Source organism: Oncorhynchus mykiss, chromosome 22, assembly GCF_057628025.1.
Source record: "Oncorhynchus mykiss isolate SJ-2025 chromosome 22, ASM5762802v1, whole genome shotgun sequence".
Classification (NCBI taxonomy): domain Eukaryota; kingdom Metazoa; phylum Chordata; class Actinopteri; order Salmoniformes; family Salmonidae; genus Oncorhynchus; species Oncorhynchus mykiss.
The window spans coordinates 43195609-43221434 of NC_143043.1; the positions used below are offsets into that span (position 1 = coordinate 43195609).

Genomic DNA, 25826 nt, shown 5'->3' on the forward strand with positions numbered 1-25826 from the left:
GATGCTGCCACCCCCGTGCTTCACGGTTGGGATGGTGTTCTTCGGCTTGCAAGCGTCCCCCTTATTTCCTCCAAACATAATGATGGTCATTATGGCCGAACAGTTCTATTTTTGTTTCATCAGACCAGAGGACAATTCTCCAAAAAGTACGATCTTTGTCCCCATGCGCAGTTGCAAACCGGAGTCTGGCTTTTTTATGGCGGTTTTGGAGTAGTGGCTTCTTCCTTGCTGAGCGGCCATTCAGGTTATGTCGATATAGGACTCGTTTTACTGTGGATATAGATACTGTACCTGTTCCCTCCAGCATCTTCACAAGGTCCTTTGCTGTTGTTCTGGGACTGATTTGCACTTTTTGCACCAAAGTACATTCACCTCTAGGAGACTGAGCGGGTCTCCTTCCTGAGCAGTATGACGGCTGCGTGGTCCCATGGTGTTTACACTTGCGTACTATTGTTTGTACAGATGAACGTGATACCAGGCATTTGAAATTGCTCCCAAGGATGAACCAGACTTGTGGAGGTCTACAATTTTCGGTACATCTCCAATTGACTCAAATTATGTCAATTAGCCTATCAGAAGCTTCTAAAGCCATTACATAATTTTATGGAATTTTCCAAGCTGTTTAAAGGCACAGTCACTTAGTGTATGTAAACTTCTGACCCACTGGAATTGTCATTCAGTGAATTATAAGTGAAATAATCTGTCTGTAAAAAATGTTTGGAAATGTTTGGAAAAAATGTTTAGATGTCCTAACTGACTTGCCAAAACTCTAGTTTGTTAACAAGAAATTTGTGGAGTGGTTTTAATGACTACAACCTAAGTGTAAGTAAATTTCCCACTTCAACTGTACATCGATGGGACCGCAGTGGAGAAGGTGGAAAACTTCAAGTTCCTTGGCATACACATCACTGACAAACTGAAATGGACCACCCACACAGACAGTGTGGTGAAGAAGGTGCAACAGAGCCTCCTCAGGAGCCTAAAGAAATGTAGCTTTCCACCTAAAACCCTCACAAACTTTTACAGATGCACAATTGAAAACATCCTGTCGGGCTGTATCACAGCCTGGTACGGCAACTGCACCGCCCGCAACCACAAATCTCTCCGGATGGTGGTACGGTCTACCCAACGAATTACGGGGGGCAATCTACCCGCCCTACAGGACACCAACAACACCCGATGTCACAGGAAGGCCATAAAGATCATCAAGGACATCAACCACCCGAGCCACTGCCTGTTCACCCCGCTATCATCCAGAAGGCGAGGTCAGTACAGGTGCATCAAAGCTGGGACCGAGAGACTGAAAAACAGCTTCTATCTCAAGGCCATCAGACTGTTAAACAGCCATCACTTGCACATTAGAGGCTGCTGCCTATAGGCATAGACTAGAAATCACTGGCCACTTTAAGGAATTTACAGATCTGGTATTACTCATCTCATATGTATATACTGTTTTCTATACTATTCTACCGTATCTTAGTCTGTTCCACTCTGACATCGCTAGTCCATATGTATATAGTCTTAATTCATTCCTACTTAGGTTTGTGTGTATTGGGTATATGTTGTGTAATTTGTTAGATATTACTTGTTAGATATTACTGCACTGTCGGAGCTAGAAGCACAAGCATTTTGCTACACCCGCAATAACATCTGCTAAACACGGGTATGTGACCAATACAATTTGATTTGATTTGACCTACTACTGTGGTGTCGTCAGCAAACTTGATGATGGAGTTGGAACTGTGTGAAGCCACGCAGTCATGGGAGTACGGGAGGGGACTGAGGACGCACCCTTCTGGGTCCCCCTTGTTGAGAATCAGTGTTGAGGAGGTAAAGTTGCCTAACTTCACCACCTGGGGGTGGTCCATCAGGAAGTCCACGACCCAGCTGCAAAGGGAGGAGTTCAGTCCCAGGGCCGTGAGCTTTGTGGTGAGCTTAGAGGGCACTATGGTATTGAAGGTTGAGCTGTAGGCGATGAACAGCATCGTCACAAATGCATTCCTCTTGTCCAGGTGGGTGAGGGTAGCTTGCAGTGCAATGGCAATTGCGTCACCTGTGGATCTGTCAGGGCGGTAGGCAAATTGGAGAGAGTTGAGTGTGTCAGGGAGGGAGGAGGTGAATTGGAGAGGGTTGAGTGTGTCAGGGAGCAAGGAGGTGAATTGGAGAGGGTTGAGTGTGTCAGGGAGGGAGGAGGTGAATTGGAGAGGGTTGAGTGTGTCAGGGAGGGAGGAGGTGAATTGGAGAGGGTTGAGTGTGTCAGGGAGCAAGGAGGTGAATTGGAGAGGGTTGAGTGTGTCAGGGAGGGAGGAGGTGATGTGGTCTTTGACTAGACTCTCGAAGCACTTCATCATGACGGAGGTGAGTGCTTCGGGACGGTAGTCATTCAGTTCAGTTACTTTCCCTTTCTTGGGCACGGGGATGATAGTGGACATCTTGAAGCAGGTGAAAATGAATGTCTTCCCTTCAGTACGTCCTCCATGGAGACCGTAAGCACCTAGCCCACGTTGTCCTCTGGGGCTCTCCTCGCCAGCTCCTCGGGAGCTAAACCATTCCAGGAAAATGAATCCCATACAATAACAGAGCTGCCAGAACCCTCATTTACTCTGGTGTTTCCATTATTTTTGCCAGTTACCTTTACATACCTTTCTCAACAGAGAAGGACATATTCAACAACTAGAGACATTCAATAAACATATGCATTCATTTATAGACATATACTGAGATGCACATATTCTAAGTTCATACACAGGCACACACATTAGTGAGTGAGTCGATCCTAAGCTACCCTAGATTGAATCCAGGGGACTGACACAAGGTATTGTGTTGGCTGTGTTGACAGATTGCTATGACTCTGTTATGGGTCTGGTTTCTATGCTGTGTGCTACTGCTAATGCATTCCTAACTGACTGGCACACAGAGCAGAGAGTGGTAGACGATGGTCAGATTGGTGATTATAGCTAAGTGTGCAGTCCTCTCCGCTCAGCTCCTCTCCGCTCAGCTCCTCTCCGCTCAGCTCCTCTCTACTCAGCTCCTCTCCTCTCCACTCAGCTCCTCTCCTCTCTGCTCCTCTCCACTCAGCTCCTCTCCTCTCACTCCTCTCCACTCAGTTCCTCTCCTCTCCGCTCCTCTCCACTCAGCTCAGTTCCTCTCCACTCAGCTCCTCTCCACTCAGCTCCTCTCCACTCCTCTCAGCTCAGCTCCTCTCTTCTCAGCTCCTCTCCTCTCCGCTCAGCTCCTCTCCACTCAGCTCCTCTCCTCTCAGCTCCACTCCTCTCCGCTCAGCTCCTCTCAGCTCAGCTCCTCTCTTCTCTGCTCCTCTCCACTCAGCTCCTCTCCTCTCACTCCTCTCCACTCAGTTCCTCTCCTCTCCGCTCCTCTCCACTCAGCTCAGTTCCTCTCCACTCAGCTCCACTCCTCTCAGCTCAGCTCCTCTCCTCTCAGCTCCGCTCCTCTCCGCTCAGCTCCTCTCCTCTCAGCTCCTCTCCTCTCAGCTCCTCTCCTCTCAGCTCCTCTCCTCTCAGCTCCTCTCCTCTCCTCTCAGCTCCTCTCCTCTCCGCTCAGCTCCTCTCCACTCAGCTCCTCTCAGCTCCACTCCTCTCCGCTCAGCTCCTCTCAGCTCAGCTCCTCTCCGCTCCTCTGCTCTGCTCTCCTGTCCTGTCATGTCCTCTCCTCTCCACCACAGATCCTGCTGTTCTTTTTAGGCTGTTTAGCTTCTTACCACCTGTGTCTCAGCATGGGTCCCTAAGAATGTGTCGCCATGCTGTTTGCTGCCTGTCACTGTGTGTGGTGTGTGTGTGTGTGTGTGTGTGTGTGTGTGTGTGTGTGTGTGTGTGTGTGTGTGTGTGTGTGTGTGTGTGTGTGTGTGTGTGTGTGTGTGTGTGTGTGTGTGTGTGTGTGTGCGTGCGTGTGTGTGTGTCAGGGCCACAGTACGCTCACGCATGAGTAGATCCTGTGCAATGTGTGTGTGTGTGTGTGTGTGTGTGTGTGTGTGTGTGTGTGTGTGTGTCCACTGACCCACCTCACTACAGGATGCCACCGCACGGTGGAGAGGGGTGAGCCACATACTGTCTTTGGCGTTGACCCGTGCCCCTAGAGAGAGATAGAAAGGGATAGATAGATAGAGAGAGAGAGAGAGAGAGAGAGAGAGAGAGAGAGAGAGAGAGAGAGAGAGAGAGAGAGAGAGAGAGAGAGAGAGAGAGAGAGAGAGAGAGAGATCTCATCCTTAGCTCTGGCATCTTCCCCAATATTTGGAACCAAGGACTGATCACCCCAATCCACAAAAGTGGAGACACATTTGACCCCAATAACTACCGTGGTATATGCGTCAACAGTAACCTTGGGAAAATCCTCTGCATTATCATTAACAGCAGACTCGTACATTTCCTCAATGAAAACAATGTACTGAGCAAATGTCAAATTGGCTTTTTACCAAATTACCGTACAACAGACCATGTATTCACCCTGCACACCCTAATTGACAACCAAACAAACCAAAACAAAGGCAAAGTCTTCTCATGCTTTGTTGATTTCAAAAAAGCCTTCGACTCAATTTGGCATGAGGGGCTGCTATACAAACTGATGGAAAGTGGTGTTGGGGGTAAAACATACGACATTATAAAATCCATGTTTACAAACAACAAGTGTGCGGTTAAAATTGGCAAAAAACACACACATTTCTTCACACAGGGTCGTGGGGTGAGACAGGGATGCAGCTTAAGCCCCACCCTCTTCAACATATTTTTCAACGAATTGGCACGGGCACTAGGAAAGTCTGCAGCACCCGGCCTCCCCCTGCTAGAATCCGAAGTCAAATGTCTGCTGTTTGCTGATGATCTGGTGCTTCTGTCACCAACCAAGGAGGGCCTACAGCAGCACCTAGATCTTATGCACAGATTCTGTCAGACCTGGGCCCTAACAGTAAATCTCAGTAAGACCAAAATAATGGTGTTCCAAAAAAGGTCCAGTCACCAGGACCACAAATACAAATTCCATCTAGACACTGTTGCCCTAGAGCACACAAAAAACTATACATACCTTGGCCTAAACATCAGCGCCACAGGTAACTTCCACAAAGCTGTGAACGATCTGAGAGACAAGGCAAGAAGGGCATTCTATGCCATCAAAAGGAACATAAATTTCAACATACCAATTAGGATTTGGCTAAAAATACTTGAATCAGTCATAGAGCCCATTGCCCTTTATGGTTGTGAGGTCTGGGGTCCGCTCACCAACCAAGACTTCACAAAATGGGACAAACACCAAATTGAGACTCTGCACGCAAAATTCTGCAAAAATATCCTCCTTGTACAACGTAGAACACCAAATAATGCATGCAGAGCAGAATTAGGCCGATACCCACTAATTATCAAAATCCAGAAAAGAGACGTTAAATTCTATAACCACCTAAAAGGAAGCGATTCCCAAACCTTCCATAACAAAGCCATCACCTACAGAGAGGTGAACCTAGAGGAGAGTCCCCTAAGCAAGCTGGTCCTGGGGCTCTGTTCACAAACACAAACACACCCTACAGAGCCCCAGGACAACAGCACAATTAGACCCAACCAAATCATGAGAAAACAAAAAGATAATTACTTGACATATTGGAAAGAATTAACAAAAAAACAGAGCAAACTAGAATGCTATTTGGCCCTACACAGAGAGTACACAGCGGCAGAATACCTGACCACTGTGACTGACCCAAACTTAAGGAAAGCTTTGACTATGTACAGACTCAGTGAGCATAGCCTTGCTATTGAGAAAGGCCGCCGTAGGCAGACCTGGCACTCAAGAGAAGACAGGCTATGTGCACACTGCCCACAAAATGAGGTGGAAACTGAGCTGCACTTCCTAACCTCCTGCCCAATGTATGACCATATTAGAGAGACATATTTCCTTCAGATTACACAGATCCACAAAGAATTCGAAAACAAATCCAATTTTGGAAAACTCCCATATCTACTGGGTGAAATTCCAGTGTGCCATCACAGCAGCAAGATTTGTGACCTGTTGCCACGAGAAAAGGGCAACCAGTGAAGAACAAACACCATTGTAAATACAACCCATATTTATGCTTATTTATTTTATCTTGTGTCCTTTAACCATTTGTACATTGTTAAAACACCGTATATATATAATATGACATTTGTAATGTCTTTATTGTTTTGAAACTTCTGTATGTGTAATGTTTATTGTTCATTTTTATTTCACTTTATATATTATCTACCTCACCTGCTTTGGCAATGTTAACACATGTTTCCCATGCCAATAAAGCAATTGAATTGAGAGAGAGACAGAGAGAGAGAGACAAACAGACAGACAGAGAGACAGAGACAGAGACAGACAGAGACAGAGACAGAGACAGAGACAGACAGACAGACAGACAGACAGACAGACAGATAGATAGATAGATAGATAGATAGATAGATAGATAGATAGATAGATAGATAGATAGATAGATAGATAGATATCATCTGGCATTAGCAGGGAGGTAGTGAGAGTAAAAAGACACATTGTCCAAGCAATCTGTGATAAAAGCTACTTTCTACTATCTATTTAAACTGCATTGTGTTATTATAGCTAAGGCTGTAAAGCAGGGGGATAGAGTGTGAGGAGAAAGATGGGGGGGTTGGTTTACCGGAGAGGATAAGAAGCTCAGTGATCTCAGCATCACCCAGGAAGGCTGCAGCATGGAGCGGGGTGCGCTTCTCTGCATCCTGACAGAGAGAGAGAGAGTTACAGGCAGCCTTCGTAGGGTTACGCTATATATTTGATATGTGTGTGTGTGTGCATCATCCAGGAGCACGGGTACTTTTCAATTTAAACCAACTGAAGTCAGATTATTTTAGGCAAGAGGCAACCGAGTTATACAGAGTTATAATAAGAGCCCAACCCAACCCCACTGAACTAAAATATAAATGAAACATGTAAAGTGATGGTCCCATGTTTCATGAGCTGAAATAAAAGATCCTAGACATGTTTCATATGCACAAAAAGCTTATTTCTCTCAAACTTTGTGCACAAATTTGTTTGCATCCCTGTTAGTGTGCATTTCTCATTTGCCAAGATAATCCATCGCCCTGACATATCAGGAAGCTGATTAATATCAGGAAGCTGATTAAACAGCATGATCATCCCGAGTGGCACAGTGTTCTAAGGCACTGCATCTCAGAGCTAGAGGCGTCACTACAGACACCCTGGTTCGATTCCAGGCTGTATCACAACCGGCCTTGATTGGGAGTCCCATAGGGCGGTGCACAATTGGCCCAGCGTTGTCTGGGTTTGGCCGGTGTAGGCCGTCATTGTAAATAAGAATTTGTTCGTAACTGACTTGCCTAGTTCAATAAAAGGTAAATAATTGTTTTATTTTTTATAATGATTACACAGTTGCACCTTGTGCTGGGGGCAATAAAAGGCAACTTTAAAATGTGCAGTTTTGTCACACAACACAATGCCACAGATGTCTCAAGGGAGGGTGCAATTGACATGTTGACTGCAGGAATGTCCACCAGAGCTGTTGCCAGATCATTGAATGTTCATTTCTCTACCATAAGCCACCTCCAACATCGTTTTAGAGAATTTGACAGTAGATCCAACTGGCCTCACAACCGCAGACCATGTTTATGGCGTTGTGTGGGCGAGCGGTTTGCTGATGTCAACGTTGTGAACAGAGTGCCCCATTGTGGCTGTGGGGCTATGGTATGGGCAGGCATAAGCTACGGACAGCGACCACAATTGCATTATATCGATGGCAATTTAAATGCACAGAAATACCGTGATGAGATCCTGAGGCCTATTATGAGGCCCATTTTTAAGGTATCTGTGACCGACATATCTGTATTCCCTGTCTTTTGAAATCCATAGATTAAGGCCTAATTAATTTAAATTGACTGATCCTCATATGAACTGTAACTCAGTAAAATCTTTGTTCAGTATACAATGGCGAGGGAAACACTGCCAGAGGCCATTAATAGGACAGTTAGCTTGGAACGGACACAGAGCTGGCCAGGCAGAGAAGAGGATCTAACAGTCAGCATCCTATGGGATGAGCTAAGCCTATGGGTACTGGCTGTGTTACAGCGCTGTGCCAAAACATCCATTGTCCCTGTGGCCACTTGCCAGTTAGCACACAAAACAACCCCTCAAATCCATCTGGCCCAGCCCTCCACTGACTCTCAAACAAAAAACACATGTAAACTGGACAAAGACAAAGTTTTCATAGTAGTGCTTCTTATAGCAGCCAACAGCCCATAGAAGAGACTAAACACCCAGGAAAGAGAATGAGGGTTGGGACCAGCCTATGTCCTGTCCTGCTGGAGCAGCTAACAATATCCTTGTGCTGTTGTAAATAAATACTGGTTGGACCTTTTTCCCATACTGACCCCTGGCCCACACAGGAAGTGCACAGAGAGAGGAAATAGTAGGACTGTTTTATTCAGCATTTCCTCTGATCTGGAGCATGGAAGTATGTGAATGGAACATGTCTGGTGGTCTTACCAGAGCGTTGATGTCTTCCGATTTGTAGATGAGCATGCGTATCTCCTCAGGGTCTCCATTGAAGACGGCCTGAACCAGAGGAGGCTGAGGAGGAGACAGAGAGAAGAGAAAGGGTCAGAACCTTGGGGTCGTTCCCTAATCCTCCTCTATAGATCCAAGGTCGTTCCCTAATCCTCCTCTATAGATCCAAGGTCGTTCACTAATCCTCCTCTATAGATCCAAGGTGGTTCCCTAATCCTCCTCTATAGATCCAAGGTGGTTCCCTAATCCTCCTCTATAGATCCAAGGTGGTTCCCTAATCCTCCTCTATAGATCCAAGGTGGTTCCCTAATCCTACATAATAGAACAACAAAGGAAACCTTCATTGCTCTCAGATGACAATGAAATGTCAGCACAAGTGGATACATGTCTCAAACACGAGCAGGGCTAATGCAAGTCTCCCTAAACACTAGAGGTCAACCGATTAATCGGAATGGCCGATTAATTAGGGCCGATTTCAAGTCTTCATAACAATCGGAAATCTGTAATTTTGGACGCCGATTTTGCCGTTTTTTTTTTTACACCTTTATTTAACCTTTATTTAACCTTTATTTAACGAGGCTAGTCTGTTAAGAACACATTCTTATTTACAATGACGGCCTAGGAACAGTGGGTTAACTGCCTTGTTCAGGGGCAGAACGACAGATTTTTACCTTGTCAGCTCAGGGATTCAATCTTGCAACCTTACAGTTAACTAGTCCAACGCTCTAACCACCTGCCTCATTGCACTCCACGAGGAGACTGTCTTTTACGTAAATGCAGTAAGCCATGGTAAGTTGCTAGCTAGCATTAAACTTATCTTTTAAAATACAATCAATCAATCATAATCACTAGTTAACTACACATGGTTGATGATATTACTATTATTTATCTAGCGTGTCCTGCGTTACATATAATCGATGCAGTGTGCATTCGCGAAAAAGGACTGTCGTTGCTCCAACGTGTACCTAACCATAAACACCAATGCCTTTCTTAAAATCAATACACAGAAGTATGTATTTTTAAACCTGCATATTTAGCTAAAAGAAATCCAGGTCAGCAGGCAATATTAACCAGGTGAAATTGTGTCACTTCTCTTGCGTTCATTGCACGCAGAGTCAGGGTATATGCAACAGTTTGGGCCGCCTGGCTCATTGCGAACTAATTTGCCAGAATTGTATGTAATTATGACATAACATTGAAGGTTGTGCAATGTAACAGGAATATTTAGACTTATGGATGCCACCTGTTAGATAAAATACGGAACGGTTCCGTATTTCACTGAAAGAATAAATGTTTTGTTTTCGAGATGATAGTTTCCGGATTCAACCTTATTAATGACCAAAGGCTCGTATTTCTGTGTGTTATTATGTTCTAATTAAGTCTATGATTTGATAGAGCAGTCTGACTGAGCGATGGTGGGCACCAGCAGGCTCGTAAGCATTCATTCAAACAGCACTTTCGTGCGTTTTGCCAGCAGCTCTTTACTGTGCTTCAAGCACTGAGCTGTTCATGACTTCAAGCCTATCAACTCCCGAGATTAGGCTGGTGTAACCGATGTGAAATGGCTAGCTAGTTAGCGGGGTGCGCGCTAATAGCGTTTCAAATGTCACTCGCTCTAAGACTTGGAGTTGTTGTTCCCCTTGCTCTGCATGGGTAACGCTGCTTCTAGGGTGGCTGTTGTCGATGTGTTCCTGGTTCGAGCCCAGGTAGGAGTGAGGAGAGGGACGGAAGCTATACTGTTGCACTGGCAATACTAAAGTGCCTATAAGAACATCCAATAGTCAAAGGTATATGAAATACAAATGGTATAGAGAGAAATAGTCCTATAATTCCTAGAATAACTACAACCTAAAACTTCTTACCTTGGAATATTGAAGACTCATGTTAAAAGGAACCACCAGCTTTCATATGTTCTCATGTTCTGAGCAAGGAACTTAAACGTTAGCTTTCTTACATGGCACATATTGCACTTTTACTTTCTTCTCCAACACTTTGTTTTTGCATTATTTAAACCAAATTGAACATGTTTCATTATTTATTTGAGGAAAAATGTATTTTATTGATGTAATTATATGAATTTAAAATAAGTATCCATACAGTATTGTTGTAATTGTCATTATTTAAAATAAATTTAAAAAAAAAAAATCGGCCTATTAATCGGTACCGGCTTTTTTGTCCTCCAATAATCGGTATCGGCGTTGAAAAAAATCATAATCGGTCGACCTCTACTAAATACTGATCAAGCCTATCTTCAATAGGTGTCTAAACAGTCACCCTGAAATACATCTCAAGGTATCAGATTTATCAGCTGTGTGTGTGAACAAGGATAAAGGAGGAAATAGGGGAGAGGTCCTTCACATGGAATTAGAGCATTGCCAGCATGAGCAGCTGTTTGACCCTTCACTCTGGTTAAAAAAGCTGGAGGAGTGAGTGACTGTGAGTGAGACTCACTGTAGGCCTACATGTGGTAAAGGCCTAGTCCTGTAGTTAAGACTGTTGTGGATGTAATAAGACAACTGTATGAGGTTATTTACACAGAAGGAAATAAAGTCCTCCAACTCTACAAGGGAACAGCACAGCAGCATGTAAACATTAATCTTAGTCTAGTGTAGTGAGTGAAGTTACAGTGCTCTCTCCAGTCTCTCTCTCAGACCTAAATAAAGGTCCAGGACATCGCTGGCACGCAGGCACAAATTATCTTTGTCAATCAGTACTAGGCCTTAGATCAGCAGGGTCAGTCAGCTTTCTGAGAAACACACTGGACTGACTGGATATGACATGAGGGTAGACAGGCCGACTATAATGAGTCTGGTCATGTCCCTGTTCCAATACTTCTAAAATGGATCCTTCCACCCTTCCAGTTTTTGATTGGTGATAGCAATCACCTCACAGAAGGGAGGAAAGAAGGGTGCCTTGTAAAAGTATTTTAAAAGGACCTACCTAGCAGGTGAGACATGGTTCTGAGAGCGAAACAGACTGGGGTCATGGCTAGAAGAGATACAGCTTTTGTCAAATTTTTTAAATTGGCATTTCTAGCTAACCCTTACGCTAATTCTCCTTATCTGCTGCGTAAATTCTCCTAACCTGCTACGAAAAGTCAAATCTGACAAAAGCTGTATCCCAACAATGTCAAAACCACAGACTGGTCCCATATGGATGCTGTTTCTGGGTGCTGCCAAGCAGTGGCCCCTTACTATCACCATGTGATGATGACTGACAGGACAATTGTTTCGACAACCTGTCAGTTACATACAACATAAAATTCAATGACAGAGAAGAAGGCAATTGAGTCAAAGCCTGACTGACTCAGCCCTATGCACCACAGAGTCAGGCCAGAACATGTTGCTGCATCTGAACTTCCTGTCCCCCCTCCACCTTACCGCCTCACTTCCTGTTACATTCTGTCACCTTCTCAGAGTTTACACGCAGAGAGGAAACATTTTCAGTTCTGCTTGTGGGCCACACACAGACTCTGACTAATCCTATAATCTGGAAAAACCTGCGCACAAAATGTGTAGGCCTTTATGAAACAGCGGGTGGAGAGTCAGAGGTGTGCAGGCCCTACAGCCTAACTACAATCTAACTACAGTCTAACTACAGCCTAACTACAGCTTAACTACAGTCTAACTACAGCTTAACTACAGCTTAACTACAGTTTAACTACAGTCTAACTACAGCTTAACTACAGTCTAACTACAGCTTAACTACAGCTTAACTACAGTCTAACTACAGCTTAACTACAGCTTAACTACAGCCTAACTACAGTCTAACTACAGCTTAACTACAGTTTAACTACAGCCTAACTACAGCTTAACTACAGTTTAACTACAGTCTAACTACAGCTTAACTACAGTTTAACTAGTCTAACTATAGCCTAACTACAGCTTAACTACAGTCTAACTACAGCTTAACTACAGACTAACTACAGCTTAACTAGTCTAACTACATCTTAACTACAGCTAACTACAGCTTAACTACAGCCTAACTACAGTCTAACTACAGCTTAACTATAGCTTAACTACAGCTTAACTACAGCTTAACTACAGTCTAACTACAGCTTAACTACAGCTTAACTGCATTTTAACTACAACTTAACTAGTCTAACTACAGCTTAACTACAGTCCAAATACAGTCTAACTACAGTCTAACTACATCTTAACTACAGCTTAACTATAGCTTAACTATAGCTTAACTACAGCTTAACTACAGTCTAACTACAGCTTAACTACAGTCTAACTACAGCTTAACTAGTCTAACTACATCTTAAATACAACTTAACTAGTCTAACTACAGCTTAACTACAGCCTAACTACAGCTTAACTACAGCTTAACTACAACTTAACTACAGTCTAACTACAGCTTAACAACAGCCTAACTACAGCTTAACTACAACTTAACTACAGCTTAACTAGTCTAACTACATCTTAAATACAACATAACTAGTCTAACTACAGCTTAACAACAGCCTAACTACAGCTTAACTACAACTTAACTACAGCCTAACTACAGCTTAACTACAGTCTAACTACATCTTAACAACAGCCTAACTACAGCTTAACTACAACTTAACTACAGCTTAACTAGTCTAACTACATCTTAAATACAACTTAACTAGTCTAACTACAGCTTAACAACAGCCTAACTACAGCCTAACTACAGCTTAACTATAGTTTAACCACAGTGGGGACTCTGCTGAAGGAGTAGTGATTTATGGGAACAGGGCTCTCCTCCACATAGATTGATCCAGAATGTTTTCCCGCCGTTTGCCACGATTTATCCTCTCCCTTACCGTCGGCAGACAGTATCGGAGCATGAGGTCTGATACTAACAGGATCAGAGACAGTTTCTGTCTAAAAGCCACTTGAACTGGACTGACCACCTGCTCGGATTTTCAGTCACTTCCTGTATTATACTGATGCTAAAATGTTTATTCTATTCTACTAAGCCATTTACTTTATGTTAATATTCTTCTCTTTTATTATTTCTTATTGTTGTTGCATTGTTCAGAAGGAACATGTAAGTAAACATTTCATTGGATGGTGTATACCATGTGTATCCTGTACATATGACTAATAAAACCGTTTTAGCATGGGCTGTGCCATTGAGGACTTTCACCATTTTGAAGTAGTCAACTCTGTGGGACGTATTATGGAAGGATCAAATAATTCCATCAAGGTCATCAGTAGGGATCAGCAAATGAATTATGCCTGTGGGCAAACATTCCATCCCTGCATGTGGCAGTAAATCACCACCTCTCACCAAACCATACCACACCACCCCTCACCAAACCATACCACACCACACCACCTCTCACCAAACCATACCACACCACACCACCCCTCACCAAACCATACCACACCACCCCTCACCACACCACACCACACCACCCCTCACCAAACCATACCACACCACCCCTCACCACACCACACCAACCCTCACCAAACCATACCACACCACACCACCCCTCACCACACCACACCACCCCTTACCAAACCACACCACACCACCCCTCACCACACCACCCCTCACCAAACCACACCACACCACCCCACACCAAACCAAACCATACCACACCACACCACCCCTCACCACACCACACCAACCCTCACAAAACCATACCACACCACCCCTCACCACCCCATCCCTCACCACACCATCCCTCACCACACCACACCTCACCACACCACCCCTCACCAAACCATACCACACCACCCCTCACACCACACCACCCCTCACCACACCACCCCTCCCCACACTACACCACCCCTCACCACACCACCCCTCCCCACACTACACCACAACACCCCTCACCACTAGAGGTCGACCGATTATGATTTTTCAACGCGGATACCGATTATTGGAGGACCAAAAAAAGCCGATACCGATTAATCTGACTATTTTTTAAATGTATTTGTAATAATGACAATTACAACAATACTGAACGAACACTTATTTTAACTTAATATAAAACATCAATAAAATATATTTAGCCTCAAATAAATAATGAAACATGTTCAATTTGGTTTAAATAATGCAAAAACAAAGTGTTGGAGAAGAAAGTAAAAGTGCAATATGTGCCATGTAAAAAAGCTAACGTTTAAGTTCCTTGCTCAGAACATGAGAACATATGAAAGCTGGTGGTTCCTTTTAACATGAGACTTCAATATTCCAAGGTAAGAGGTTTTAGGTTGTAGTTAATATAGTATTTTTAGGACTATTTCTCTCTATACCATTTGTATTTCATATACCTTCGACTATTGGATGTTCTTATAGGCACTTTAGTATTGCCAGTGTAACAGTATAGCTTCCGTCCCTCTCCTCGCTCCTCCCTGGGCTCGAACCAGGAACACATCGACAACAGCCACCCTCGAAGCAGCGTTACCCATGCAGAGCAAGGGGAACAACTACTCCAAGACTCAGAGCGAGTGACGTTTGAAACGCTATTAGCGCGCACCCCGCTAACTAGCTAGCCATTTCACATCGGTTACACCAGCCTAATCTCGGGAGTTGATGGGCTTGAAGTCATAAACAGCGCAATGCTTGAAGCACAGCGATGAGCTGCTGGCAAAACGCACGGAAGTGCTGTTGAATGAATGCTTACGAGCCTGCTGCTGCCTACCATCGCTCAGTCAGACTGCTCTATCAAATATCAAATAATAGACTTAATTATAACATAACACACAGAAATACGAGCCTTAGGCCATTAATATGGTTGAATCCGGAAACTATAATTTCGAAAACAAAACATTTATTATTTCAGTGAAATACGGAACCGTTCCGTATTTGATCTAACGGGTGGGCATCCATAAGTCTAAATATCGCTGTTACATTGTACAACCTTCAATGTTATGTCATAATTACGTAAAATTCACCACACCACACTACACAACACCACCCATCACCACACAACCCTCACCACACCACCCCTCACCTCACCTTACCACCCCTCACCACACCACACCAACCCTCACCTCACCATACCATCCCTCCAGGCAAAACAAAAATGTCTAACACTGAGCCCATTGTTGCCACAGCACAGGCACAGCACATTGCCCTCATGCTCCTCCCTCGCCCTGACTCCAAGGGCCAATGAATGTTGTCAAAACGACCCCTTGTCCAATAGGAGAGTGGCAGCTTCCTTGTCTACATTTAGAACACCATTAGGTTCAGCATCTTAACTAAACTAGTCCTGTCTAAAAGGGTCCCAATGGAACCAAGAGAGGTCGCCGGCATTTGACAAAACAAAAGGATGTCTCTCTGTTTTGCCCTCATCCTACACAACCTTCCTGTATCTGATAAAAACTCTGTTTTCATTCTTTGAACTGCAAACAACACACATGCAATCATGTCACACACACACACACATTTTTTGGGCTGTGATTTTCCTTCCATAAAGATGCTGAATATAATAGCTGCATTGCTATTGGTGCCAGAGGGTAGAGAGCAGATCTGAGTCTCCGCCCCCACAGCACAGCTCCAAAATGAGAGGCTGCTGATGCCGATGACGTCCCACTATAAATTCAATGCAGAAATAAAACCATGAGTGTGTTTTTCTCCTTCCCTTACTGTTGGTGGTGAGAGAGAAAATAAGTACAGTTTACATTTAAGTCAGAAGTTTACATACACCTTATGCAAATTTCAACTCAGTTTTTCACAATTCCTGACATTTAATCCTAGTAAAAAATTCCCCTGTCTTAGGTCAGTTAGGATCACCACTTTATTTTAAGAATGTGAAATGTTAGAATAATAGTAGAGAGAATTATTCATTTCAGCTTTTATTTATTTCATTACATTCCCAGTGGGTCAGAAGTTTACATACACTCAATTAGTATTTGGTAGCATTGCCTTTAAATTGTTTAACTTGGGTCAAACGTTTCGGGTAGCCTTCCGCAAGCTTCCCACAATAATTTGGGTGAATTTTGGCCCATTCCTCCTGACAGAGCTGGTGTAACTGAGTCAGGTTCTAGGCCTCCTTGCTCACACACGTTTTTTCAGTTCTGCCAACAAATTTTCTATGGGTTTGAGGTCAGGGCGTTGTGATAGCCACTCCAATACCTTGACTTTGTTGTCCTTAAGCCATTTTGCCACAAATTTGGAAGTATGCTTGGGGTCATTGTCCATTTGGAAGACCCATTTGCGACCAAGCTTTAACTTCCTGACTGATGTCTTGAGATGTTGCTTCAATATATCTGCATAATATTCCCTCCTCACGATGCCATATATTTTGTGAAGTGCACCAGTCCCTCCTGCAGCAAAGCACCCCCAGAACATGATGCTTTCACCCCCGTGCTTCACGGTTGGGATGGTGTTCTTCGGCTTGCAAGCCTCCCCCTTTTTCCTCAAAACATAACAATGGTCATTATGGCCAAACAGTTCTATTTTTGTTTCATCAGACCAGAGGACATTTCTCCAAAAAGTACGATCTTTGTCCCCATGTGCAGTTGCAAACCATAGTCTGGCTTTTTTATGGCGGTTTTGGAGCAGTGGCTTCTTCCTTGCTGAGCGGCCTTTCAGGTTATGTCGGTATAGGACTCGTTTTACTGTGGATATAGATACTTTTGTACCTGCTCCCTCCAGCATCTTCACAAGGTCCTTTGCTGTTGTTCTGGGACTGATTTGCACTTTTCGCACCAAAGTAGGTTCATCTCTAGGAGACAGAACGTGTCTCCTTCCTGAGCGGTATGACGGGTGCGTGGTCCCATGGTGTTTATACTTGCGTACTATTGTTTGTACAGATGAACGTGGTACCTTCAGGCGTTTGGAAATTGCTCCCAAGGATGAACCAGACTTGTGGAGGTCTACATTTTTTTCTGAGGTCTTGGCTAATTTATTTTGATTTTCCCATGAGAAAAAAAAAAGAGTTTGAGTTTGAAGGTAGGCCTTGAAATACATCCACAGGTACAACTCCAATTGACTCAAATTATGTCAATTAGCCTATCTGTCACACCCTGGTCTTAGTATTTTGTGTTTTCTTTATTATTTTGGTCAGGCCAGGGTGTGACATGGGTTTATTTATGTGGTGTGTTTTGTCTTGGGGTTTTTGTTAGGTATTGGGTTTGTGGCTTAGTAGGGTTTTCTAGGTAAGTCTATGGCTGTCTGGAGTGGTTCTCAATCAGAGGCAGGTGTTTATCGTTGTCTGATTGGGAACCATATTTAGGCAGCCATATTCTTTGAGTGTTTCGTGGGTGATTGTTCCTGTCTTTGTGTTTGTTGTCACCAGATAGGCTGTTTAGGTTTTCTCACATTTATTGTTTTGTTAGTTTATTCATGTATCGTTTTCTTCATTAAAAAACATGAATAACAACCACGCTGCATTTTGGTCCGCCTCTCCTTCAGATGAAGAAAACCGTTACAGAATCACCCACCACAACAGGACCAAGCGGCGTGGTGACAGGCAGCGGCAACAGGAGCAGCGAAATCCGGACTTTTGGACATGGGAGGAGATATTGGACGGGAAAGGACCTTGGGCACAGCCTGGAGAATATCGCCGCCCCAAAGAAGAACTAGAGGCGGCGAAAGTGGAGAGGCGCTGGTATGAGGAGGCAGCACGGCGACGCGGATGGAAGCCCGAGAGTCAGCCCCCAAAATGTATTGGGGGGGGGGGCTCACAGGGAGTATGGCTACGCCAGGTAGGAGACCTACGCTAACTTCCTGTGCTTACCGGGGGGCTAGAGAGACCGGGCAGGCACCGTGTTATGCTGTGGTTCGCACGGTGTCTCCAGTGCGGGTGCATAGCCCGGTGCGGTACATTCCAGCTTCGCGTATCGGCCAGGCTATGGAGCAGCCAGAGCCGCCAGTCAGCATGGGGCAGCCAGAGCCGCCAGTCAGCATGGGGCCGCCAGTCAGCATGAGGCAGCCAGAGCCGCCAGTCAGCATGGAGCAGCCAGAGTCGCCAGTCAGCATGGAGCAGCCAGTCAGCATGGAGCAGCCAGAGCAGCCAGTCAGCATGGAGCAGCCAGAGCTGCCAGTCAGCATGGAGCAGCTAGAGCTGCCAGTCCGCCAGGATCTTCCAGATCCGCTATTCAGCCAGGATCCGCTATTAAGCCAGGATCCGCTATTAAGCCAGGATCCGCCAGTCAGCCAGGATCTGCCAGAACCACCAGCCAGCCAGGATCTGCCAGAGCCTACTACCTGCCTGAGCTTTCTCTCAGTACTGGGTTTCCTCTCAGTCCCGAGCTACCCCTCAGTCCCGAGCTACCCCTCAGTCCCGAGCTGCCCCTCAGTCCCGAGCTGCCCCTCAGTCCCGAGCTGCCCCTCAGTCCAGTGGGGCCCTTGGTGAGGACTTCTAGGCCAAGGTCGGCGGCGACGGTCGCCTATCTAAGGACGCAAGGCAAAGGGACTAAGACTTTGTTGGAGTGGGGTCCACGTCCCGAGCCGGAGCCGCCACCGTGGACAGACGCCCACCCGGACCCTCCCCTATGGGTTTAGGTGTGCGGCCGGTTCCTCTGATTGGGAACCATATTTAGGCAGCCATATTCTTTGAGTGTTTCGTGGGTGATTGTTCCTGTCTTTGTGTTTGTTGTCACCAGATAGGCTGTTTAGGTTTTCTCACATTTATTGTTTTGTTAGTTTATTCATGTATAGTTTTCTTCATTAAAAAACATGAATAACAACCACGCTGCATTTTGGTCCGCCTCTCCTTCAGATGAAGAAAACCGTTACACTATCAGAAGCATCTAAAGACATGACATCATTTTCCAAGCTGTTTAAAGGCAGTCAAACTTCTGACCCACTGGAATTGTGATTCAGTGAATTATAAGTGAAATAATCTGTCTGTAAACAATTGTTGGAAAAATTACTTGTGTCATGCACAAAGTAGATGTTCTAACCGACTTGCCAAAACTATAGTTTGTTGACAAGAAATTTGTGGAGTGGTTGAAAAACAAGTTTTAATGACTCCAACCTAAGTGTATGTAAACTTCCGAATTCAACTGTATCAATCAATTTGTCAGACTACTCACATGTGTATGGTCGAGTCCCCTACACAATATGTAAGGTCAGCAGCCTTCAAAATAAAAAAATGTAATAAAAAAAAACTAAAAAGACAACACATCACGAGCACCCTTCAACCCCCCTTCTGAACAAACCCACACACCAACGCGCGCACACACACACACACACACGCGCATACTTCCAGACGAACAATCCCATGGGGATCCAGTAAGAAGAAAAATGAAGAAAAGGGGAGGGGGATGTCAAGACCTAATAACTTCCTGTCTCTCCCTTTCTCTGGAACACAGAGGAGGGATTAGGGCAGCAGGTAGCCTAGGAGTTAGGCCAGTAAGCGAAAGGATGCTGGTTCGAATCCCTGAGCCGACTAGGTGAACAAGCTATCGATGTGCCCTTGAGCAAGGCACTAAACCCTAATTGCTCTTGTATAGTGCCTTAGGAAAGTATTCAGACCACTTGACTTTTTCAAAAAAATAATAAGTTACAGCCTTATTCTACTTTTTTTTGTATCCCCATCAATCTACACACAATACCCCATAACGACAAAGCGAAAACAGGTTTTTCTACGTTTTTACAAATGTATTAAAAATAAAAAACTGGAATACCTTATTTACATAACTATTCAGACCCTTTGCTATGAGACACGGTATTAAGCTCAGGTGCATCCTGTTTCCATTGATCATCTTTGAGATGTTTCTACAATTTGATTGGAGTCCACCTGTGGTAAATCCAATTGATTGGACATGATTTGAAAAGGCATACACCTGTCTATATAAGGGTCCCACAGTTGACAGTGCATGTCAGAGCAAAAACCAAGCCATGAGGTTGAAGGAATTGTCTGTAGAACTCTAAGACATGATTGTGTCGAGGCACAGATCTGGGGAAGAATACCAAAAAATGTATGCAGCATTGAAGGTCCCCAAGAACACAGAGGCCTCCAACATTCTTAAACAGAAGAAGTTTGGAACCACCAAGACTCTTCTTAGAGCTGTCCGCCCGGCCAAACTGAGCAGTCGGGGGAGAAGGGCCTTGGTCAGGGAGGTGACTAAGAACTTGATAGTCACTCTGACAGAGCTCCAGAGTTCCTCTGTGGAGATACGAGAACCTTCCAGTAGGACAACCATCTCTGCAGCACTCCACCAATAAGGCCATTATGGTAGAGTGGCCAGACTGAAGCTATTCCTCAGTAAAAGGCACATGACAGCCTGTTTGGAGTTTGCCAAAAGGCACCTAAAGACTCTCAGACCATGAGAAACAAGATTCTCTGGTCTGATGAAATCAAGAATGAACTCTTTGGCCTGAATGCCAAGTGTCACGTCTGGAGGAAACCTGGCACCATCCTTACGGTGAAGCATGGTGGTGGCACCATCATGCTGTGGGGATATTTGTCGGCGTCAGTGACTGGGAGATTGGTCAGGATCGAGGCAAAGATGAACGGAGCAAAGTACAGAGAGATCCTTGATGAAAACCTGCTCCAGAACACTCAGGACCTCAGACTGGGGCGAAGGTTCGCCTTCCAACAGGACAACGACCCTAAGCACACAGCCAAGACAATGCAGGAGTGGCTTCGGGACAAGTCTCTGAATGTCCTTGAGTGGCCCAGCCAGAGTCACTCACTGGCCAGTAGACACACAGAGCCATACACTTGTATAATCTCTCTGCAAACATACACATCCGTTACAACCTGTCCTAACTCAAACAACCCACTGACCATAACTGATGCTGGTTTGAGAGCACATACAGTGGTGCGTGCCTGACATAGGCTGAAATCAGATGTACAGGCGAGATAGGCCATTGGATCACTTCCTGCAGCTGCTGCTCTACACAGTTCAGACTGGGCTGATCTATAGATAAAGGCCTTGGATAAGGGACAGAGGAAGGTCAAATAGCAGCACCATTAGCATTCGGTCTCACAGATAATGCTTATCCCTATGTGACCCAGAGTTTTTCCTCACCTGGGCCCCTTGTTATAGCCCATTTTTCTTGTCAGGTCATAGTCTCGAAAGCCCGACCCGATAGGCAACTGTGCCAACTGTCTGGTGGATTATTTTGGCATCCGCTTAAAAAAAAATACAAAATAGTAGCTAGCTAGATGGAGATCGGGGAGGTTATTTTTAATGAATGCATTTCACAAGTGGCTAGCTTGCATCAACTACCTTCACTAAAACCACTGCAAAGATGTTGCCTGCAAACGTTGGTTTTGAATCGCGACGTTCTGGCATGTCTGCCGCGTGATTCGTTGGGAGAGTTGTCTTTCTAAAGAGGACCCACCCCTGAACAATTTATTTTCAAAGTTGCCAAAAGAGTCCAGCATTGAAACCAGACAATAGTCACTGTTGCCAGGGTCGGGTTTTAGGGACTGGTCAGGTCATGCGTTCAGGAAAAACTCCAAGCCCAACAAGACTGGTGATTGAGTGATGACTCAGATGACCCCTGTACTGTAGCTGTTGTTATTATTGTCCGCTTGACCCTGTTACTCAGCACCTCGACAACAAAAACAGTGAAGAAAAACATCTCAGATATGTCTGCGGTAACAGCAACAAAAAAGATAGTAAAAAGATAGTAACATACTATCATGCTCTGATGGTGAAGTTTGAAGTTTGTGACACAAGTCACTGTGCTCAACATCCTACACTCTTCTCGCTGACAACAATCTAGGAAGAGAGAAGTGGGGAACTTGACTAGGCAAGCCCAAAATGCAGAACACATTCTTTTGACAAAACCGAGGGATGCACCAGTAACAACTTGACAGATCATAACAGGTGCCGACAGCAACACTATAATTCATGGGGACGATAAAGGAATTCACAGCTGAATTCCAGTGGCGCGTGGCGGTGGCTCAACTGGGGTACAGTTTACAGAAGAGCCATCAGAAAGTCACCCCGAATTCGTTGTCCTACTTTTAAAACGGTAAGGAGAACAAAGAACTATGTAAATACTGCAAATGCATCTACAACATGAGATAACACACACCGCCCAATTTCATTCACAGCACGAGATGCACGACACACCTCCTCGCTCGCGTAGCGGACCGCAGCTGTTCCTCTGGGCACCAGAAAAACGATTTTCTCTCACTTGCCAGCGACGCATGAAAAATTATTTCTCAATTATGTAACGTTTACAAAAACATTCCACTTTCCCGGGACCTACTTGGGCATATCTTTGTATCAACGAAGTAGTCACTATCGCAATGCACAATGAGAAAAGCTTATAGACTATCTACATCTACATATAACGTTAAGGAAACATTAATTATTTGTCAAATTGGCATAGCTACCTGTTCGACGAGTTTTAGAACAGCCATAATAGTCTCGATCAATTTGGTCAGCACATCAACACACTCCCTTGAATATCAGATCATGCAATTATCTTGAAATAATATTTCAGTTCAAAATCTTCTCTCTTTCCTCTTGTAGTCACTCTTGGTTGATGCAGTAGTCAGGGAAGTGAATCGTGCATCAATAATTGTTCCTTTTCTGATGCAACGCAGAACCTCAGTCAGGGCCCGGGCTGTATCAGGGCCCCATGGCCAGCTCCACTGACACTATCTGCGGTGAGGGGGAGTCGCGCCACCGCCACAGTGTGCGAAGGGAGGAGGGAAAGAAGGAATGGCTTCTCCGACTCGACCGACTGATGTAAACAATCCGCATTTACAGTTTATGCACGGGGGAATTTCTCTTTAAATTACCAAACACTCCCCTCTCACTTTGCAGCTCCGAAAATCTTCCTGTATATGTAAAACGGGTGAACTGAGATTGCACAGGAAGTTCAAGCCTCTCGCTCTCCTACACTCAGATGCAGAATTTGAGGAGAGTCATCGCGGATTATCAGCGCCAACGCTCGGTAGAGTGCTCCCTCTGCTGCCCTCCTGTGGCTAGAATAGGGGGAAAAAACAATTTGACGTAAAGTCAGAGACGGGTTTGTAAATTGCTTTGGTAAATGTTCAGTGGCCTACAGATACACTACAGGTGAATTACCTAGAATTGTAGAAATATTAATTTGTAACAAACAGGTTAGTTTCTTGTCATCAATCTGAAATGCCCCTATGTTCTTATGCATTCATCTCTGTGTGCAGTATGAACAGATATGTTTACTGTTGCCTCTCTATTTCTCTTTCTCAACACACCACCTTTCGTACAGTCAACAGGTTCAGGGAGATGCATTCCTGAGTTTATTGTGTTTTGGAGAGCAAACAGGAAATGTGTATCAGAATCAGTCATTGCCTTACTAGGTCTGGTGGTTAGAGCTAATCCTTCATATGGTTACTGGAGAATGGAACTTTGGCACAGAACTATATGGAGCATGTCTCATTGTTGTTGCATCTCTGATTTCCTGTTGACAGAATTATACAACCCGTCTTAACCACTATATAGCCACCCACACCAAACAACCACTACCCTTCAGGGGACAACTGACCCGGCAAAGCCCCCACAAGTGCCAAGTTGTGACTAAACGTTAGTCATCCCTGACTAGTGCCCACAGGGTCCCCACCACCTATCATGGTAGCCAGAATGGTTGGCTTTTGCTTTTTTGAGGAAAATATTCAAGTTCTTCCTTCTTACATATTCCTCATTTCATAGAGTTGACCTAAATGTTGTGACTCTAGTTGTAACTAAATGTTGTTGCTCACCCATGCCCAGTGCCCACATGGGTGAGCAGTTTCCCACCCCACCCTACTCTCTGCAATGGGAGCCAGAATGGCAGGCTTTTTCATTGAGGAAAAGACTCAAAATCTTCCTTCTATCATCCTCATGTATGGTGCCACGTCAAATCTCATTCTAGAAAAGAGAGCAAGATTCACATTCACATTTATAGATAAAGGTAACATTTATAGATAAAGGTAACATTTATAAAGGTAACATTTATAGATAAAGGTAATATTTATAAAGGTAATATTTATAGATAAAGGTAACATTTCTAGATAAAGGTAACATTTTTAGATAAAGGTAACATTTATAAAGGTAACATTTAAAAAGGTAACATTTATAGATAAAGGTAATATTTATAAAGGTAATATTTATAGATAAAGGTAACATTTCTAGATAAAGGTAACATTTTTAGATAAAGGTAACATTTATAGATAAAGGTAACATTTATAAAGGTAACATTTAAAAAGGTAACATTTATAGATAAAGGTAACATTTATAAAGGTAACATTTATAAAGGTAATATTTATAGATAAAAGTAACATTTATAGCTAAAGGTAACATTTATAGATAAAGGTAACATTTATAGATAAAGGTAATATTTATAGATAAAGGTAACACGTAAATAATGTGCCTACGATATAAACTAAGTTAAGAACAAAACATTAACAACATCTGTTCTTTCCCTGACAGACTGACCAGGTGAATCCAGGTGAAAGCAATGATCCCTTATTGATGTCACCTGTTAAATCAACTTCAAGCAGTATAGATGAAGGGGAGGAGACAGGATAAAGAAGGATTTTTAAGCCTTGAGACAATTGACACATGGATTGTGTATGTATGCCATACAGAGGGTGAATGGGCAAGACAAAATATTTAAGTGCCTTTGAACAGGGTATGGTAGTAGGTGCCAGGCGCACCGGTTTGTGTCAAGAACTGCAACACTGCTGGGTTTTCACACTCAACAGTTTCCTGCATGTATCAAGAATGGTCCACCACCTAAAGGACATCCAGCCAACTTGACACAACTGTGGGAAGCATCGGAGTCAACATGGGCCAGCATCCCTGTGGAACGCTTTAGACACCTTGTAGAGTCCATGCCCCAACGAAATGAGGCTGTTCTGAGGGCAAACGTGGGGGGTGCAACTCAATATTAGGAAGCTGTCCGTAATGTTTTGTACTCTGTGTATTTTTCTCCCTAAATTCCCGTTTCTGTCTGCATTCTACTGTCTGTATGAGTTAGTGTCTGCCTGCCTCCCTGTCTCTGTTGATAAGGGCAAGCAGAGGTCACAGCCATATGGTTGACTGCAAGGCCAGTTACGCTGCAGCTCAGTGGCTCAGCCCAGTCTTCCCACTTAGAAAGAGACCAGATTCCAGCTGCCAACAACACAGTATGACTACACTCGCTCCAGGGCTTCTTTCTCATCCCCCCTACCTCCTCCCTACAATGGAAACCCTCCCCCACCACTCACACATATACACTATATGCCGCAGGAGCAGTAGAGGCCCATGCATGTGCTGCCTTTGACCCAGTTTGCAGGCAGACAGACTCCACCATGCTCGCTCAACTCTCTGATATATTCTGACTCTCTTGAGGACAGTGTGTGTGTTGTGAGTGAGTGAGTGAGAGAGAGAGAGAGAGAGAGAGAGAGAGAGAGTGAGATAGAGAGAAAGAGCTGAGCTCTGAGTTCCTCTTGTCAGGGCTGGATGGAAAAC

At 44.4% G+C, this 25826-nt stretch overlaps 1 protein-coding gene across 4 annotated transcripts in view; it reads right to left on the bottom strand.

Moving 5' to 3' along the window:
• LOC110502141 (serine/threonine-protein phosphatase 6 regulatory ankyrin repeat subunit C) overlaps positions 1-23309 on the bottom strand; it is an 83032-nt gene extending 59723 nt beyond the window's left edge. For all 4 annotated transcript variants that reach the window (XM_090216147.1, XM_036959259.2, XM_036959261.2 and 1 more), the window contains exons 1-4: positions 22742-23309; positions 8494-8577; positions 6635-6713; positions 4019-4089 (exon numbers count right to left, since the gene is read on the bottom strand). In XM_090216147.1, coding sequence (XP_090072273.1) covers positions 4019-4089; positions 6635-6713; positions 8494-8577; positions 22742-22768 — 261 coding nt within the window. In that variant the 5' untranslated portion in view covers positions 22769-23309. The remainder of the gene's footprint in view (positions 1-4018; positions 4090-6634; positions 6714-8493; positions 8578-22741) is intronic.
• Positions 23310-25826: the final 2517 nt, after the last annotated feature.